This window comes from Canis lupus, chromosome 17 (assembly GCF_011100685.1).
Source record: "Canis lupus familiaris isolate Mischka breed German Shepherd chromosome 17, alternate assembly UU_Cfam_GSD_1.0, whole genome shotgun sequence".
Lineage (NCBI taxonomy): Eukaryota > Metazoa > Chordata > Mammalia > Carnivora > Canidae > Canis > Canis lupus.
In genome coordinates this window covers 35,275,774-35,295,968 of record NC_049238.1, presented here as the reverse complement: position 1 = coordinate 35,295,968, position 20,195 = coordinate 35,275,774, and the positions used below count along the sequence as shown (strand labels likewise).

The 20,195-nt window shown below is 37.0% G+C and overlaps 1 protein-coding gene across 1 annotated transcript in view; it reads left to right on the top strand.

The window, feature by feature from the left end:
- NPHP1 (nephrocystin 1) overlaps positions 1-20,195 on the top strand; it is a 59,906-nt gene that overhangs the window by 17,825 nt on the left and 21,886 nt on the right. Inside the window, 7 exon segments of the mRNA NM_001195841.1 lie at positions 183-225; positions 1,312-1,399; positions 2,879-2,973; positions 5,277-5,405; positions 13,979-14,053; positions 16,582-16,692; positions 18,126-18,208. Coding sequence (NP_001182770.1) covers positions 183-225; positions 1,312-1,399; positions 2,879-2,973; positions 5,277-5,405; positions 13,979-14,053; positions 16,582-16,692; positions 18,126-18,208 — 624 coding nt within the window.

The window sequence follows — 20,195 nt, the reverse complement described above, 5'->3', positions numbered from 1 at the left end:
TACTTTAATTTCATGATTATTTTTAGTGCATGATCTTATTCTATCTTGGTTTCATTTGGAGACTTCTAAGTTTTTATAACTTATTAACAATTAAGTACTCTGTTCTTTTATTAAGGACGCTCCCAAAATGAGTAAATAGGCATGAGCTATCTGTGCACTCACCTTGCTGTTTTGCCCCCCAGAACTGATTCTCACTGGAGCGCTGTCCAAAAAGCTATCTCAGAGGTTGGTATCACCTGTTCTGTTAAAGATGTTATGTTTTGTTACCTAATAGTTCTGATAGAGTGCAGATTCAAAACAGGATAGAGACTTTGGAAGATAGCTTCGGAACTTAAACAGGGTACAGGGCATGGGAGGTACAGAGCATAAAATACATAGTTCTGGTTTAATAAGTCTATGCTCCAAGTAATATTTCTCCTTAGGCCTTTTTTTTTAAAGATTTTATTTTTATGTATTCATGAGAGACACAGAGAGAGAGAGGGAGGGAGGCAGAGACACAGGCAGAGGGAGAAGCAGACTCCATGCAGGGAGCCTGATGTGGGACTCGATCCCGGGTCTCCAGGATCACACCCTGGGCTGAAGGCGACTCTAAACCACTGAGCCACCTGGGCTGCCCACTTTAGCCCTTTTCTATATGAATAGTATATTTGTAGGGCTTACAACTATCTCTTATTGATTCTGCCTGAATTTTCTACCATTTGGGTAAAGACTGATGTTAAATTTCAGTTAATATGAAAAATTCCAAAAAGCTCAAAAAAGTAAGAAATTATCCATATTCCTATCATATAAAAAAGTTATATAACAATATGAAAATCCACTCTTTCCCTCCCAAAAATAATCACCGTTAATTGTTTAGTAAATACCCTTTCTGACTTTTTACCCTACTTACTGCTAACATGGACATGCTCGTATGTGTGTGTGTATGTACACACATACAAAAAAGTCATGAGTTCTTCAGTGTGTATCAGTTTATGATGTTAACTTAATGGTTACATGGCAGTGCATGTAGAGCGGGACAGGAGTAGGAACATTTTAATGAAAGATGTGCAGGAAGCTCCTGGTCTGGAGCACAGAGCTCTGCCCACTGGGCTCTGTAGGGGGCTTAGGTCCTTGGAAGAGCCTAGAATTCAGTGATGGATGGCATCCTTGGGAATTTGGGGTTAAATTGTGTATTTGCCCACTGAAGTCCATGCCCACTGAAGTTCATGTTTCCCTTTTTTGGGTTGTAGTTGCTATAGCAATAAGAGAAAATATTATGGAGATAGCATGAATGAAAACAAACAACTCCATTTTGTCCTTTACTATCTTCAGCAGATAAACACTGTTGATGTGTTAACCACAATGGGAGCTATTCCTGCAGGATTCAGGCCTTCCACACTCTTCCAGCTTCTGGAGGAAGGTAATAGTTTCTGTGAGCCACCACATACTTGTAGTTAAGCAGTCAGGTTTTATGTCTACTTTTATTGTTTTAGTCAAAACAAGTTGTTTAAAAAGATGTTGAATATCACATCTCTTTGGTACTCATCTATTTCTTCATCCTTCTTATGACAGTGGAGGAAGGACCCTGATCCTGTTAGATGCCAGTCTGTTTACCTGTGCTCTGGCTTCTAGCCCCTTTGCCTTTTTTTTTTTTTTTTTAAGATTTATTTATTTATTTGACAGAGAGAGAGCACAAGCAGGTGGAGTGACAGGCAGAGGGAGAGGGAGAAGCAGGCTCCCCGCCTCGCTCGCAGGGCGCTTGATGCCAGTCTTGATCCCAGGACTCCAGGATCATGACCTGAGCTGAAGGCAGACGCTTATCGAACTAAGTCACCCAGGCGCCCCTGGACCCTCTGCTTTATTTAAAAAATATGACTTTTTAAATTATGAGCCTTTTCGTGTATCTTCAGCCCACCCCCACTTCCAAAGCCTCCCTTTCTCTCCTTTTCTTCACAGAAAGACTTCTGAAAAATTATTATCCATTTGCATTTCTGTTTTCTTATTCATTCTTGGATTTCTCCATACTTAACAACATTTGTCATGAGCTTGTTACAGAGAACTGATGTTAGAGGAGGATCTCCTGTGTACCCTGAGTTGTTGAATCGTCTGTTGTAAGGGCTGCTTTGAGGTTCCTTTGCTGGGAAGGCTGAGAAGAGCCTTCCCAGCCTTCCCTGAATGCCCAGCTCCTTCTCATCCTTTGCATCCCAGAAGTTTCCATCTACCCAGAGATACCTTCTTTGAGTAATGTAGTTTCCCCATACACCCTTCCATTTCAGCACCCTCTATGGATATAAGTTAGTTTATAATTATTTTATTCTCTCATCTACTTATTTTTTGAAATTATTTCCCCTACTCAACTGTAAACTAATGAGGGCAGGGGCTGTATTTCTCTGATTCACATGTGTATTTGCAGGTCCTAGCAGAGTACCTTGCACATAGTGGGAACTCAGAAAAGATTTCTCAAATGAATAAGTGATTTTATGATCAGCATTCTTCATAACTAAAGAATTGGGAAACAGTGTAACAATGGTTTTGTGTCAAGAAGTGAAATTAATAATTATGTATTTTTCTAAAAAGTGTTTACACATTTTCTGCATTTCATAATATTTGAATGGATCATCTTCATCACAGGGCACATTATTGGCTTAAAGTTTTTAAGATCTTTCTTAAAGCTGCTTTAAGATCAGCTCTATGTGCTTCTATCTTTCCTTTTTCTACTGTAGTTCTTATGGGTAAATAAATCTCCATTGGCATATATGTCTTAGAAAGCAAGTTCTTGGTAAGGAACTTGACATTTTGGATGCCTGTTTCCTAAATTTGTCGCATAATATCATACATTTTTGGCTTTGGATTTCATTCCTTTCTTTGTAAGAAAATAAAAGAAAAATTATTTTTTCAGGGAATCAGTTTCGAGCAAGTTACTTCTTACAACCAGAGCTCACTCCTTCACAACTAGCCTTCAGAGATCTAATGTGGGATGCTAAAACAGGCACTGTGAGTATGGTTGTTATCAGTAAAATTATACCTTTCCAGATTTTGTTATGGTTGTAAGGATACAAATAACTTGTAAATTGATTAATGTATTCTAGAAAATTAAAAAATTATTTCTGTATTTTAATTTTTAAACACTCAGTGATAGTTTCATTGCTAAGACAATGAAATGCTAAGACAATGAAACTGTTGCTTTCTTTTCCCATGTTACAAAGGAAGTAATACTAGGTATCTCTCATACTCATTCTTTGCATCTATAAAAAAGGAAATGATAATAATACTAACATAGAGTCATTGTGACAAATTACATCGTGTGTGGAGGGCTTAGAACAGTGTCTGGCACATAATAACTCAGTAAATGTTAGCTGATATCAATAGTAGTAGTAGTAACTTTTTTTTATTAAGTAGGAATGAGGAAGTTGGAAGTCTTTTATGATTATAGTTTTTTTTTTAAAGGAGCTTAGAGTAAAAGATTCCTGGTATCCCGAGTACTTGAAGTAGGAAACACTCTTGATATTTAATTCTACTCTCCTCCTTTTAAGCAGATATGAACCACATTAGAGCACATCACTTCCCTTCCTGTTTACCTCCTGCCTTTTCTCCCTTTTTCTGTCACAGTCTCAAGGGAAGAATAAGAGGACCAGTGTGGTCAGGTATTGTGGGGAGAGGTGGTATAAAATTTTCCCCTCTCAACCTGAACATTCCCTGGGACCTTCTTACTGTGAAGTATCTTTTATTACAAGTCAGTAAAAATGTTGTATTTGGTCTGCTTAGTGTACTAGTACTTGAATAAATGGCATTCAATTTTATGAATTTGTACCCAGAGAACTAAATATTTAGCTCTCATTTCTTTTTTCTTTTTTTTTAAGATTTTATTTATTTGAGAGACACAGAGAAAGTGGCAGAGACATAGGCAGAGGGAGAAGCAGGCTCCCTGAGAAGAGCCTAATGTGGACTCGATCCCAAGACCCTGAGATCATGACCTGAGCTAAAGGCAGATAGATGTTCAACCACTGAGCCACCCAGGTGCCCCTAGCTCTCATTTCTTAAATTAAAAATGTGACAAGCTGTTAGATATTGTCTTATTTTTTCAGTGATATAAAGTCTTTAGATGAAAAGGCTCATGACCATAAAGCATAATGTTAAGAGTTGAAGATATTTTTCAGGGATGCCTGCCTTCGGCCCAGGGTATGATCCTGGAGTCCTGGGTTTGAGTCCCACATCAGGCTTCCTGCATTGAGCCTGCTTCTCCTTTGTCTGTGTCTCTGCCTCTCTATCTGTGTCTCTCGTGAATAAATTAATAAAATCTTTAAAAAAAAAGTTGAAGATATTTTTCGATAAGAAACCTGAGTGCCAATTTATTGTACTTTATATAGTTCAGAAACTATACTTGTGAATTAGAACTGAAAAACCCTATCCAATGGTCAATGCATTCTCTATCAAAGTATCTGTGAGAGGGATGCCTGAGTGGATCAGCAGTTGAGTGTCTGCTTTTGGCTTGGGGTGATCCCGGGTCCCCGGGATCAAGTCCCACATCAGGCTCCCTGCATGGAGACTGCGTCTCCCTCTGCTTGTGTCTCTACCTCTCTCTCTCTCTCTCTCTGTCTCTCATGAATGAATAGATAAAGTCTTTTTTTTTTTTAATTTACTTATGATAGTCACAGAGAGAGAGAGAGAGAGGGCAGAGACATAGGCAGAGGGAGAAGCAGACTCCATGCACCGGGAGCCTGACGTGGGATTCGATCCTGGGTCTCCAGGATCACGCCCTGGGCCAAAGCAGGCGCTGAACCGCTGCGCCACCCAGGGATCCCGAATGAATAGATAAAGTCTTAAAAGTGTATACATCTGTGTAAGAAGCCAAGGAGCAGTTTAGGTAAATGCTTAGAATTAAAACAAAGAGGATCCAGCTGGATAATAGTAATGCCAGGTGTCATTGGTTATTATGCTGTGGTGACCTTCTACACTTACCCACATTGTATAAGAATGAGCTGTAAGAATGAACCTGGAATGCGGGTTTCTATAGTTGAGTCATCCATTTTACCTGACTATACTGACTTTTTTCTTTATGATTTTTATGTATTTACCCCCAAAATGCAAATATTCCAAATATAAAGATTTGTGAAAAATTTATGTAAGGTTTTTATTTAAGTTGTGCAGACTATTGAAACTTTTTTGTGTACATTTCTATATAATTTTCATCCTTTTTTATTCTGTGTACATTTTAAGTATTTATAAAAGATGCTTTGAAAGTAAATTTGTCTATAAGCCATAAAATAAACCTTTTTTCTAACTAATTTCTCCCTTAGATTAGATCAAGACCAAGTCGTGTTTCATTCATTCTGACCCTCTGGAGCTGTAAAATGATTCCTCTTCCAGGAACGAGCATCCAGGTTCTCAGTAGACATGTACGCCTCTGTATATTTGATGGTAACAAGGTGAGCTTACTGAGGAGTAAATCAGTTCACATCAGTCTGGAGAAATATTTTGTTAAAGCCACATAGTAAACATGTACTGCATGGAGTATGTCTGTTTCTCTCTCTCTCTCTCTCTCTCTCTCAATTTCTCTCTCTCGTTGTATGTATGTGTATACTTATAAAATAATATGTGGTAGAATGCAAACCATAAGGGTTCTGATGACATAGGCTTAATTCCTGGCTCTTTCAGTTGCTAAGTGCATGATACTGGTAAATGTATCCCAATTAACTACTCTGAAGCCTTAGATTTCTCACTTACAAAAAAAGTACTGTTGCCTATCTTCTAGTATTATATATAGTTAAGGTTTTGAGTGTACAGAGTATTGTATACCTATATAACCTATACCCAAATCAAGATATAGAGCATTACCATCACCTTACAAAGTTTTTTTTTGTCCTTTTCCAATTTACTATTCCCTGACTCCTAAGAGGATATTTTTTACCCAATACCAAGCAAAGAATCTAAATGACGCTTAAAAAATTAATTGATTTGTTTGTGAGATACAGCTTAAATACAGTGCTTAGCTAGAAATTTGTAGTTTTAACTGCATAAACTAGACAAGAAAAAAGATTTAAAATCAGTGAGCTACCAACTCTAAGCTACCAACTCAAGAGACTGGAAAAGGAATAGCAACTTAAACCAGAAGGAAGTAGAATGGAGGAAATATTAGAGATAAGAGTGAAATTTAATGAAAAAAAAACTTAAATAAAACAAACCAAATTAAAAATGCCAAAAAAGAGTAGAATTTAATGAAATATAAAACTGATGAACAAGAGAGAAAATTTTAAAAGGCAAAAGTTTATTCTTTGGGAAGATTAGTAAAATTGAAAAATGCCTCATAACACTGATAAAGAAATTTTAAAAAGAAAGAAAAAGATAATGAACAATCAATATCTGTTGTGAAAATGGAGACCTCACCACAGATCTACAGACATTAAAAGGATTATAAAGAGATATCATAAATATCCTTATGCCAATAAATTTGACAACATAGATAGGTAAATTCCTTGAAACTGTCATTTACCAAAACTGACATAAGAAGAAATAGAAAAGTTATAACCTCTGTTTAAAAAATTGAAAATGTAATTAAATATCTTCCAACAAAGAAAACTCTAGGCCCAGATGGTTTCACTGGTGGATTTCTCCAAGCATTTAAGCAAGAAATAACAACAATAGTACATAAACTCTTCCAAAGAACAGATAAAAAGAAAATGCTTCCCAACTCATTTTATAAGACCAGGAAAAACATGATACCAAAATATGACAAGACATCACAAGAAAGAAAAATTTTAAGACCAGTTTCCCTCATGAATATTGACACTAAAATTATAAACAAAATATTAGCAAATTGAATCTTGCAATATATTAAAATGAAAAACAACTCCTAATTGGAGTTTGTTCCAGGAATTCAATTGTATACACCTGTGTAACCAACATTGAATTAACACTTGAAAATAGATCATTGTAATTTGCCGTATTAACAGAACTAAAGTAGAAAAGTCATGTAATCATCTCAAGATATAGAAAAGGCATTTGACAAATTTCAACACCCATTCATGATTTTTTAAAAATTCTTAACAAGCTAGGAACAGAAGGGAACGTCCTCAAATTGGTGAAGGCAACAAGAGAAAACTAAAGCTGACATCATCACACTTTGTGGTGAAATTTTGAATGCTTTCCCCCTAAGATCAGTCACAAATCAAGGATGTCCAAGAAATAAAAAAATAACTCAATTTTTTAAATTGACATGACTTGAACAGACACTTAAATATATGGAAAATTAAGAGACATAAAAAGATATATATAACATATAAGAAGTCCTCAGGGAAATGCAAGTTAAAACCACAGTGAGAGGGATCCAACCGTATGTTATATATAAGAAACCCACCTTAAGTATAATAAATATAGGCAGGTTAAAAGTAAAAGGATGAAAAAGGTAGACCATTCAAAATATAATAATATTCAGAACAAGAAGATTACCAAGAATTGGTACACCTGGGTGGCTCAGCGGTTGAGCATCTGACTTTGGCTCAGGGTATAATCCCTGAGTCCTGGGATTGAGTCCCACATTGGGCTTCCTACATGGGGTCTGCTTCTTCCTTTGCCTATGTCTCTGCCTTTCTCTCTCTCTCTCTCTCTCTCTCTCTGTCTCTGTCTCTTGTGAATAAATAAAATCTTTTTAAAAAAAGAGAGATGAAAGGAGAAACAGGCAAAGCCATAGTTATAGTTAAAAACCTTAACTTCTCTCTCAGTGATCTGTGGGACAAGCAGACAGAAAATTAGTAAGTATATAAGGGAATTAACACCATCTACAAACTGGATCTAATAGAAATTTGTGCAACAGTTCACCTAAAAATAATAAAATACTCATTCTTTCAAGTGTATATGGAACATTTATCAAGAGAGATTACCCTGAACAAATTAAAAGAATTGAAATGATACAATGAATGGTCTTTGATTATGTGGAATTGAATTAGAAATCAGTCACAGAAAGATAACTGAAAAAATCCTTAAATACTTAGAAATTAATGGATTAAAAGACAGTTTCAAGGGAAATTAGAAAATAATTGGAACTGAACAAAAAATGAAAATGTGTCATATAATTTGTAGGATGTTAATAAAGGATAACTGAGAGGGAAATTTACAGCACTACGTACATTAGAAAAGAACTTTCAGATTGACAGTCTAAGCTCCCTCCTGAGAAGGTGATGCTTGGGTTGAGATCTGATAAATAGGCCTTAAGAGGGTGAAGGGAAACGGGAAGTGTAAACCTGGCCAAAGGAGCAAAACAGGCAAGGGGCTTAGAGGGAAAGGACTTGGGGAAGGCCAGTGTGGCCAAGTGAGAGAACAAGAGGGAGTGTAGGATGGAATGAAATAGGATACATGAGGAAGGAGTACAGTGTAAAACACTATATACACCATGATGTAAGGGAGTTTTGTCTTTATCCTAAAAACAGGGCAAGTCTTTGGAGGAAGTGATAATAGTTTAGATTTCTGCTTTAGGAATATCTCTGACTCTTCTTTGGAGATGAATTAGAAGGGGACTGACCAGAAGGGACATGAGTCGACCATTTAGAGGCTGTGACAGTGTGGTAGTCAAAGGGCAGCAAGCATCACCTCCAAAAAAACAAAATCTGGAGCCATTTGTCCCAGATTGACCCTAGTTACACCAGCTTGGTGTAAGACACTGACCAAATTACTTGGCCTTGCTCTCTTTCCCCTTTCTTATCTGGCACACATCTCTTAGGGTCTGTGTGAGGATGAAATGAGTTAATATAATCAGTAAAACACTTAGAAAATAGTAAAACATGTTAAGTGTGGCTAGATGAGATATGAGGCTAAGAACTTAAACTAGGGAAGTGGAGATGGAGATGAGAACTATGGCCAAAGGGATATTTAGATTGTAAAAACCACAATTTAGTAATGCCTTGGAAATGGTGGGTGAGGAAGAGTGGGGTGTCAAACAGGACATCTATCTGGATGGATGGCAGTGACATTCAATGAGATAGGGAGCTTTGAGAGCTGATCAGATTTGGAGGAATTTGTGGGTTTAGCTTAGCTCGTGCTGGGTATACTTCTAGCTCCCAATGCCTTTCTTTCTTTCTGTACTTTGTTTCTGTAATCCTCCCTCATTTCTACATACCCTGCACAAAGCCACCACCATTAATAAGCCAGTAGGTGTCATCGGTGACCAAGAAAAGATGAATTGCCTTCTTTGCTCAGATCTGGTTTGATACTTTACCTCTCCCTATTCTCATATATGAGAACCTAAAGATTGGATTTTATTTAAATAACATATCGGAATAATAGAAGTGATTCATTTAAAAATAATAGAAGTGGGGACACCTGGGTAGCTCAAGTGGTTGAGTGTCTGCCTTTGACTCAGGTTGTGATCCTAGAGTTCCAGGATTGAGTCCCGCATCAGGCTCCTGCATGGAGCCTCCTTCTCCTCCCTTTGCCTATGTCTCTGCCTCTCTCTGTGTCTCTCATGAATAAATAAATAAAATTAAAAAAAAATAAATAATAGAAGTGAACTTATGTAACTAATTTATGTTGGATTTCCAGCTGACAAGTTTTAGAAGATACTTAATAGGTACACAAATACTCATTGCTATTTACCTAATAGTGCTTCCCTAATTACAAATAAAAAGCTTTATTGTTAAAACTCTGTATTACTGGGAACCACATCAAAACACAGTCTTATATTTACTTCAACAATCAAGCATAATTTATAAACCTCAAGAGAAAGTCTGTTGTATTTACTCTTACTTTTACTCTTTTAATTGTTCTTCCTTCCTGGTGTTCAAAGATTCTTTTTTAACATACCCTTTCTGTTTAAAGAATTCCCTTTAACCATTCTTCCTGTTGGCTACAAATTCTCTTAATTTTTCTTTATCCAAGGATGTCTGTTTCCCCTTCACTCCTGAAGCATATTTTCAATAGGTATGGAATTCTGGTTTGGCACTTTGTTTTTGTTTTTTTGTTTATAGCATTTGAGAAATATTGTTTCACTTCCTTCTGTGGTTTCTGATGAGAAATCCACTGTCACTACAATTAGTGGCCTCTTATTGGTTAATCTACGTGTTATTTCTTCACTGCTTTCAAAATATATGTGTTTAATTTTTGTACTTGGGCATGGAATCCTTGGGTTTATCCTGTTTGAGATTTGCTCAGCTTATTAAACTATAGATTTGTGTCCTATGCCAAATTTGGGGATATTTTAGGCATTATTCTCTTGAATACTTTTCTAGCTCCAGACTCTTTTCTGGGACTCTGATGACATGAACGTGAGATCTTTTGTTGTAATCCCACCAGTTCCTGAGGCCCTGATTATTTTTTTCCATCGATTTTATCTTAGTTGTTCAGAGTGCATAATTTCTATTTTCCTATCTTCAGGCTCACTGATTCTTTTCTCTCTTTCTTATTCAGCATCTGAGTCTGTCCAATGAGTTGTGTTTGTACACATGTGTGTTTTTTATTATGATTATTGTATTTTTCAATTCTATGATTTCCACTAGGTTCTTCATTTTTATCTTCTATTTCTTTGTTGAGATTTCCTTATTTCTTTCTTGAGACTTTGTATTTCTTTCTGTATTTTAAATTTGTTTCAGACATGTCTGTAGTTGCTTACTAAAGTATTTTTAGAAGTCCACTTTAAAATGCTTGTCAGGCTGAGTGAAGTAAGTCAGTCGGAGAAGGACAAACATGATATGTTCTCATTCATGTGGGGAATATAAATAATAGTGAAAGGGAATATAAGGGAAGGGAGAAGAAATGTGTGGGAAATATCAGAAAGGGAGACAGAACGTAAAGACTGCTAACTCTGGGAAACGAACTAGGGGTGGTAGAAGGGGAGGAGGGCGGGGGGTGGGAGTGAATGGGTGACGGGCACTGGGGATTATTCGGTATGTTAGTAAATTGAACACCAATAAAAAATAAATTAAAAAAAAGAAAAAATAAATAAAATGCTTGTCAGGTACCATTAAAAAATTAAAAAATAAAAATAAAAATAAATAAAATGCTTGTCAGGTAATTCCAACATTTGTGTCATCTCAGTGTTAGTGTCTGTTCATTGTCTTCTCATTCAATTTGAGATTTTCCTGATTTATAGTATGATGAGTGGTTTTTTATTGTATCTTAGACATTTCGGGTGTTAAGAATTTCTGGATCTTATTTTAACTTCCATTTTAGCAGGCCTCTGACACCATCCTGTCAATGGAAGGTAGGTGCCACCTACATTGGGCTCCAGCCTACTTAAAAAAAAAGTAAAATAAAAAAGTAAGATGAATCAAGGGATAGATAGATAGATGATAGATGTGATAAAGCAAGTATAGTAAAATGTTAATGGTAGAATCTAGGTGATGTGTATATGGGAGTTCACTGTATGTTTCTTTTAACTTGTCTGATATGTTTGACACATTTCAGAACTACCACCATTATATATTTCACCCTTTTAAAAAATACATCAAAAACCCTTAAGTACTCATTAAGAAATAATACACCAACTAATTACCCATCTGTTTTGCCAATAATAAAAGAAAATAGAGGGCAAGCCTAAATCTTACATTTCAAATCTTTCTTATATAATTAGACCATTATAATTTTTCAATTTGTTTACTTGTTTCCTTTTACATCTGTTTTATACTCCCATCTTCTTTTTATTGGAATTAGCAATATTAAAATATGAACTATTTCAAGTACAAAGCAATGTGCAAAGCATGACATAACAGACACCCATGGCCTTATCACCTAGTTCTATTGAAGCTCCCCAGTTTGTGATAGGTACTTTGACTTTTAAGATAAAAAATAATTGCTTTGCGCTCAAATTTTTTGTAACCTTAAGACTTCTCTTTCTCTCTTTTTAAATATTTTATTTATTTATTCATGAGAGACACACAGAGAGAGGCAGAGACACAGGCAGAGGGAGAAGCAGGCTCCCTGGGAGGAGCCCGATGCAGGACTTGATCCCAGGACCCTGAGATCATGACCTGAGCTCAAGGCAGACACTCAACCACTGAGCCACCCAGGTGCCCCAAGACTTCTCTTTAAAAATAGTCTACTGGGGGCCTGGGTGTGGCTCAGTTGGTTAAGCTCAGTCATGACCTGAGCTGAAGGCAGACGCTTAACTGACTGAGCCACTCAAGTACCCCCAAATTTTAAATTTAATTAAGTGATTTAAAGTTAAATTTAAATAGCTACATGTGTCTTAGTGGTTACTGTATTGGATAGTACAGTTCTGGAAGATTTCTCTGTTCACTTCTTTATATTATCATTAAATGTTGTTTCTCCATTTACCTTCCTTCTGCCTTATTATTTCCTGAAAATTAGCTAGTTTGGGTAGCTATAATGAATTGGAATATTTTTCCTCTTATATTTTCTAATTGGTTATGATTGATGCATAGAAAGCTATTGTCATCTGGAAGTTGGTCATGTATCCCTAAAATTTACTGAAATTGCTTATCATATCTAGTACCTTTAAAATATAGTGTTAAAAAAATAAAAATAAAAATAAAAAAAATAAAATATAGTGTTACTTTTTATAGAGTCTCAGACTTTTTATGTGTACATTTGTATTGCCTGCAAATAAAGACAGTTTTGTCTCTCCCATTTTTATTTCATATCCTTTTGCTATCTTACTGTTTTGGCCAGGGACTACCAGAGGGACTGCCTTGTAGTCTTCTTGATTTACATGTAAATACATCTGAAAATTCACCAATAGGATATTTGTTACAAGTTGTTGATAGGTACCCTTTCTTAGGTTAATTCTCTTCTGCTCCAGGTTTTCATATTTACAAGTGAATGTTGAATTTTAGCAAATCATTTTCTGCATCTATTGAGATGATCATTTGATTTTTTTCCTTTAATTTGTTAATGTAGTGTACCACAATAATAGATTTTCTGATATTGAGACATCCTGGGATAAACTCTTCTTGATTATAAACTTTTTATTTTGTTTAAAAAGAAAACCATTGCTGAATTAGGTTCACTAATATTTATTTGGGATTTTTGCATTAGTATTCATAAATAAAATAGGCTTATAACTTTCTTTGTGTTGTCCATATCTGGATTGAGTAAATAATATTAGATGAGCCTCATTTATTATAATACCCGTATATTTGGACTTACTTTTTTTATTGGTGTTGGTGTCTTTTCTGTTTATCATCTTTTTGCTTTTTTCTGTTTCTGTCATCTGTTGAAATATTGTTGTCTGTGTTCTGTTTTTTTCTACTTTTGGTTTGAAATCTATAGATTATATTTCCGTTATTTAAGTGGTTACTTTTCAATTTTTAACATACCTATTTAGCTATAAATTATTCTCATAAATCTAAAATTATCCTGTATTTGTCTTCCTCCTTAACACAGCAAAGATACTAACTAACATGTGGGATACCTGGGTAGCTCAGTGGTTGAGCATCTGCCTTCAGCTCAGGTCATGATCCCGGGGTCTTGGGATCGAGTCCCGCATTGGGCTCCCCAACAGGAAGCCTGTTTTTCCCTCTGCCTGTGTCTCTGCCTCTTTCTCTGTGTCTCTCATGGAGATTTTATTTAAAATAAAATCGTAAAAAAGATACTGGGCCACCTGGGTGGCTCAGCAGTTGAGCATCTGCCTTCGGCTCAGGGCCTGATCCCAGTATCCGGGATCAAGTCCCACATCGGGCTCCCTGTGAGGAGCCTACTTCTCCCTCTGCCTGTATCTCTGTCTCTGTCTCTGTCTCTCTGTGTCTCTCATGAATAAATAAAATCTTTAAAAAACAAAAAATAATTTTTTAAGTTTTTATTTATTTTAGAGAGGGGGAGCAGGGGGAGGGGCAGAAAGAGATGGAGAGAAATCCCCAAGCAGACTACCACCACCACACACACACACACACACACTAAACATGAAGCCCAGGCCTTGATTCCCTGAGATCATGACCTGAGCCCAAATCAAGAGTCGGATGCTTAGGCGACTGAGCCACCTAGGAACCCCTAGAAGTGGTGATGTTTTTAGAGAGCTCTCTACAGTATGATCTCATATAAGAAAATCTCATTTCAGGTTCTGAGCAACATTCATACAGTCAGAGCCACATGGCAATCTAAAAAGCCCAAAACATGGACCTTTTCTCCCCAGGTAAGGAATCTGCTAAGGTGAATGGAATGAAACATGAACATCTTTTACCTGTTAAGTGTTATGCAATTTAATTTCTGAAGCAAAGCTGTCTATGTGTATCTCTCAAATAACATATTTATGTTAAGCACAAGATATATGGGGCCGGATTTGAATCTTTAATGTTTAATCATATAATGATTTAATGTTCTTTGAGGACTTTGATAAAAATTACTTTTGTTTCTGACTCATCAGAGTTACAATTCTTATGAATCATCTTATTCAGTGGATTTTGGGGTTCAATTCTAGGAAATGCCCTCTGATGAAAATGAAAACAAAAAGATAAATTTAGGAAGTGTTTTTCACAAATGAAATCAACTGTGCTAATGAGAGCTGTGCTTTCTTCAGATGAAATCAAGGGTGACGCCCGGGGCTGGTACTTTACACCCAGGCACTGTCAAGCCTGGAACAAAAAAAGACTGGAATGAGGTTAGGTGGGTTCAAACCACTGAGTCCCTATGACATAGATGTTAGTGAACATGAAGATTTTATATCTTGATGTTCTTGTTATAATATTGTCTATATTTATTTTACTTTACTTTCTTCCTGCCTCATAAATTTCATTATTCTAGTATTGACTTCTCATAACTAATTCCTTTGGGGCACTGCCCCCTAAAAATCCTCCATTAACCTTTCTCTTACTGCATCTGAAGATCTTCAAGCAATAGGGGTTTGAGAAGAGGACACAGGGCATTGAGGAGACCCAGCCACCTAGCTTGCGTGCTGCGTGTACCCATGCTTGGCTTTAGCACATCTGAGAGTCCAGTTTGATCTTTTAAATGCCCTACTGCTTGTATTTTGGCACAACATTTCACAGTTCTGATGTTGCATTTCTATGTACATGAAGCATTTAGGGTCGAACTTTCTAATTTTTCTGGATATGAAGACAAACTGGAAGAATAAATAAGAAATTATTCCTTTGTTGACTGAAATTAAGCATCTGTTAGGAGTGAAATTCTTCCTAGGCACTATGGGAACTTACATGTTGGTAGAGAAGAAACATAGACAGGTATAATAACAATAGCCTGTGTTTATGGAGCTCTGTCCATGTGCCAGGCATGGTGGTAGGTCCTCTCCTGGGCATTATCTAATTTAGTCCTTAGAATAGCCCTGTTGGTGTGGGGGTCCTGTTGATATCCACCGCCAGGGCAGAATGTAATGGTTGAGGAACTCCCAAGTACTGTGGAAGCACAGAGGAAGGTGAAATTAATTATGGCCCTTAAGAAATACAAATCAAAACTACAATGAGATACCACCTCACACCAGTGAGAATGGGGAAAATTAACAAGGCAGGAAACAACAAATGTTGGAGAGGATGCGGAGAAAAGGGAACCCTCTTACACTGTTGGTGGGAATGTGAACTGGTGCAGCCACTCTGGAAAACTGTGTGGAGGTTCCTCAAACAGTTAAAAATATACCTGCCCTACGACCCAGCAATTGCACTGTTGGGGATTTACCCCAAAGATACAAATGCAATGAAACGCCGGGACACCTGCACCCCGATGTTTCTAGCAGCAATGGCCACGATAGCCAAACTGTGGAAGGAGCCTCGGTGTCCAACGAAAGATGAATGGATAAAGAAGATGTGGTTTATGTATACAATGGAATATTACTCAGCTATTAGAAATGACAAATACCCACCATTTGCTTCAACGTGGATGGAACTGGAGGGTATTATGCTGAGTGAAGTAAGTCAGTCGGAGAAGGACAAACATTATATGTTCTCATTCATTTGGGGAATATAAATAATAGTGAAAGGGAAAATAAGGGAAGGGAGAAGAAATGTGTGGGAAATATCAGAAAGGGAGACAGAACGTAAAGACTGCTAACTCTGGGAAACGAACTAGGGGTGGTAGAAGGGGAGGAGGGCGGGGGGTGGGAGTGAATGGGTGACGGGCACTGGGTGTTATTCTGTATGTTAGTAAATTGAACACCAATAAAAATAAAAAAATAAAAAAAAATTATGGCCCTTAAGCTCAGGGAAGGTTTTGTAGAAGAGAAACTAGACTTGGAGGGTTGGGGAGGATTTTATAGTCAAGGCAGAGGGGTGTGGTTATCCAGAGAAAGGAAAAGAAATGAGCAAAAGAGAAAGGAAAGGAAAATTTACAAGGCACGCCTCAGGAAAGTTGAGCAAATGTGTGTATAAAGTCTTCAATTTTAGCTCTATTTACAAAAAACAATGGTTAATATAAATACCTTGTTTTATATGCAAACTATTTTTATAAAACCTCTGAGGACCTAGGTACACTATTATTTTCACATTACTTTAACGGAAGAATAAGTGAAGGCAAAGGTATTTCCCTCAAAACAAAACTTAAATTTTTTAACTTGAAATCATTGGTGTAGATGGGTCCAATCCATCTGCTTTCTGTTTCCTTTAAAAGATTATTATTACAATGGAAAAGTATAAACTATGTACAGATGAGTAGAGCTGAAACCTCCCTCCCATTTGTATTAGTAACTTAGTTTTCTTTATTGTTTATTTATTTCAGGTTACTGGCATCTTGCCCTGCTTGCTTGATGGTGATTGTTTTATCAGATCCAATTCTTCATCCCCAGATCTTGGAATATTATTTGAACTTGGAATTTCTTATATTCGCAATGTATGTCAGTTGAAAGAGAAAACCTTCTAACATATCAGTTAAGAGAAGTTTAAAAAAAAAGTCTGTATTTACAAGTAAAATAATTGAGGTTTTCATATATAATAGAATTTTAATCTCTTGAGGAATGGGAATGGTTCTAATTTATATATAGTGCTGCTTTGTCAATAGCATTTATAATAAAAGTATATTTGTTTATGTTTATAGCTTGAATGAACTCCAATGCATTTAAAGAATGAAGACTTGAAAAGGATGAGAGTTTGTAGAAAGTGATAAAAGATGTTCAGTGGCATTCCAGCAGTGTTTTAGCTCTGTCCTACAGGGTCAGGGTATACTTAAGCTTGTGCCTGATGGTTCTAATTAGGTGACTTGTCGAGTGATAATTTTTTATAAAGGGAGCTCCAGAAACTTGGATTAACTCATGTCATATAAACAATTAAACCAGTGGGTGTGGGTCTGTGTAGTAATTTATTTATTTTTATTTTATTCAGTCTTTTCTTTCAATTCCAGTATAATTAACATGCAGTGTTATATTAGTTTCAGGTGTACAATATAGTGATTCAGCAGTGCTGTACATTGCTGAGTGCTCGTCATGATAAATGTGCTCTTAGTCATCTTTACCTATTTGACGTGAGAGTAATTTAAATGTCCCTACAATCTAATAATATCTTGGTAGGTGTAGTATATATACTTGGCCTCAAGGTGACTCAGAGAACCAACTGCTGTTAATAGTATTACATCATCCTTTTTTTTTTTTTCAAAGATTTTATTTATTTATTCATGAGAGACACAGAGTGAGAGAAAGGCAGAGACACAGGCAGAGGGAGAAGCAGGCTCCATGCAGGGAGTCTGACGTGGGACTTGATCCTGGGTCTCCAGGATCACAACCTGGATGGAAGGCAGCGCTAAATCGCTGAGCCACCTGGGCTGCCACTTTCATTTCTTCAAGTCAGATGCATCCATTTGTGTTGTGGGACCGGAGAAGGAAGCAGAGCCCCAAGCAAGTCCCCAGGGCCTTTAGCAGTTGATGAGTAGAGGTAAAGTCTGACCCATGATTAAAAAATTAAAAATTATTTAATTCGTGCATTGCATCTCTCACTGAGACAAAGCTGCATAAATCGCATGTAGTACTTATGTGGTTTAGATCATTTCACAAAATATTTATATCATTGAAACAATAGCAACAGTTGTGACATCATCAGATTTAAGGGGTTTTCAAAAGTAATTTAACAAGAAAGGATTTTCACTTTACATACTTCCTTAGCCATCTGGCATGCCAGGAAAATGGGACCGACTGTGTTTCACTTTATTTTCTTGTGAAGAATTTTTTAGTTCTAAAAGCGAATGCTAATTTTGTTCCCTTTAAAGGACCAGGTATGTGCTTTTAAATTTGGCTGATTCAGACATTAAGTTTTGTATGCCCATTTATTTCCTAGTCAACTGGTGAAAGAGGAGAATTAAGTTGTGGCTGGGTGTTTCTTAAACTTTTTGATGCCAGTGGAATTCCTATTCCAGCAAAGTAAGTTGTGTATATATTCCTTCCAAATGAATAATTTTGTAGAAATTCATTATTTAGAATCTGGATATCTCAGGTTTGCAGAGTGTGTATTCTGTTAGCATTTCAAAAACTTGGGGGAAGAGGGCTTTCAATGTTGATTTTAATGTTCTTTGAGGTGGTATATGAAAACAGCATGTACAGGGTCATCTTAGAGAGGAAGAAATGCCACATATAGAACAGTTATTTTTAAAAATGTTTCCTCAGGGGCACCTGGATGGCTCAGTTAGTTGAGCATCCAATTCTTGGTTCCAGCTTAGATGGAGGCCTGCCTTGGGCTCTGTGCTCAGTGAGATTCTCTCTCTCCCTCTCCCTCTGCTCTTTCCCCACTCCTGTTCTCTCTCTCTCTCTCTGTCTCTGTTTCTTTCTCGGAAAGGAAAGGGAAGAGAAGAGAAGGGAAGGGAAGGGAAGGGAAGGGAAGGGAAGGAAAGGAAAGGAAAAGAAAGAAAGAAAAAGAGTTTACCTCTGCTGAGAATATTTTTCAGTAACTTTCTATGGTATTAGCACATTTCACAGTGCTAAAACGGAACCTGATTCTCTCCAAAGAGTCGGAAAGCTAAGTCCAGGATCCCCAGGTCCTCTGTGACTCTACTTTTCTCCTATAGGGGACACGCCAAAATCCTAATGGCAGTTACTGTAAATGAATTTAAAACTGAAGACCAAAAAGCAGATGGGTACCAAATATTTGCAATATAAACATCATAGTCAGATTATTATCCCTGATATAAAATGGGCTTTCAGAAATAAGAAAAAGACAATTCAGACTTTTAAATGGGTGCACACACAAAAATCTAAGATATAAACAAGAAATTAACTGAAGAGATACTGTTGGGCAGGCATCAGGATGGTGATTATGATCCAGGGTTTGGAATTCTACAATTCAGGACTCTAGTCCTGGCTCTGTCTGTGTAATTAAGCCAAGTTCCAGGTTCTTTGCCTATACAAGCCCCAATTTCCTCTATCTTAAAATGGGAGAATATAACAGTTCCTACCCCAAAGGGTTATTCTGAGGATTAATTCAGATAATGCTCCCTGCCATCTGTGACTTCTGCTTACACTCCAGGGGTGGGTATGGCTTCTCTACCACAGGGCAGAGGTCAAAGTCCGGACTCCACTTGTCCTCCTCTAACATCAGCCCAGTGATAGGGGAAGGGGCACACCCTCTGAGAATGTAATAGTCCAGGCTACTTGTGATTTAAATTTGTTTTGTTTTGTTTTTAAGAATGTCTAGGGTTTTCAGCTGTCCCTAGTGGGAGAGAAAAGGGGATCTTCTCCATCTTTCCAAAAGTAAAGTCATAGCTATTTTTCTAAATGAGGTAGAAGCCTATGTATTGATATAGAAACATTTCCAATGTATATTATTATATGGAAAAAAGCAAGTCGCAGGATAGTATGTGTACTGTGGCTCCACTTTTGTTCATAAAATTTGTATTTGTGTGCATATATGGGCAGGTTCATGTAAAATGTTCCCGGAGGTTGCCTCTGAGGAGCAGAACTAGGGAGTTAATGCAGCGGGATTAAAGAGGGCTTTTATCTTCTACTTTCTACATTTAGGCAATATGCAACTTTAAAAGAAAATGTGTCAGTTTTGAGATTTACTATGTATATATATATTTGTTTGCATTTGCAAAGAAGAAGGTAGGGCCTTTCCAGACTAGAAGGGATGGGATGGGGAGGGATGTTTTGTTTTTGTTTTTGTTTTTTTTAAGATTTTATTTGAGAGAGAGAGAGAGAGAGAGAGAGAGAGCTCGTGCATGCGAGGGGGCAAAGGGGAGAGGCAGAGGGAAATGGAGAAGCAGACTCTTCCTCCTGAGCAAGGAGCCTGACTCAACTCAGAGCCCAGTCCTGGGACCCCAAGATCATGACCCAAGCTGAAGGCAGATACTTAACTGAGCCACCCAGGCTCCCTGTTTCATTTTTTACTTATCATTTCTACTCTGTATAAACATTT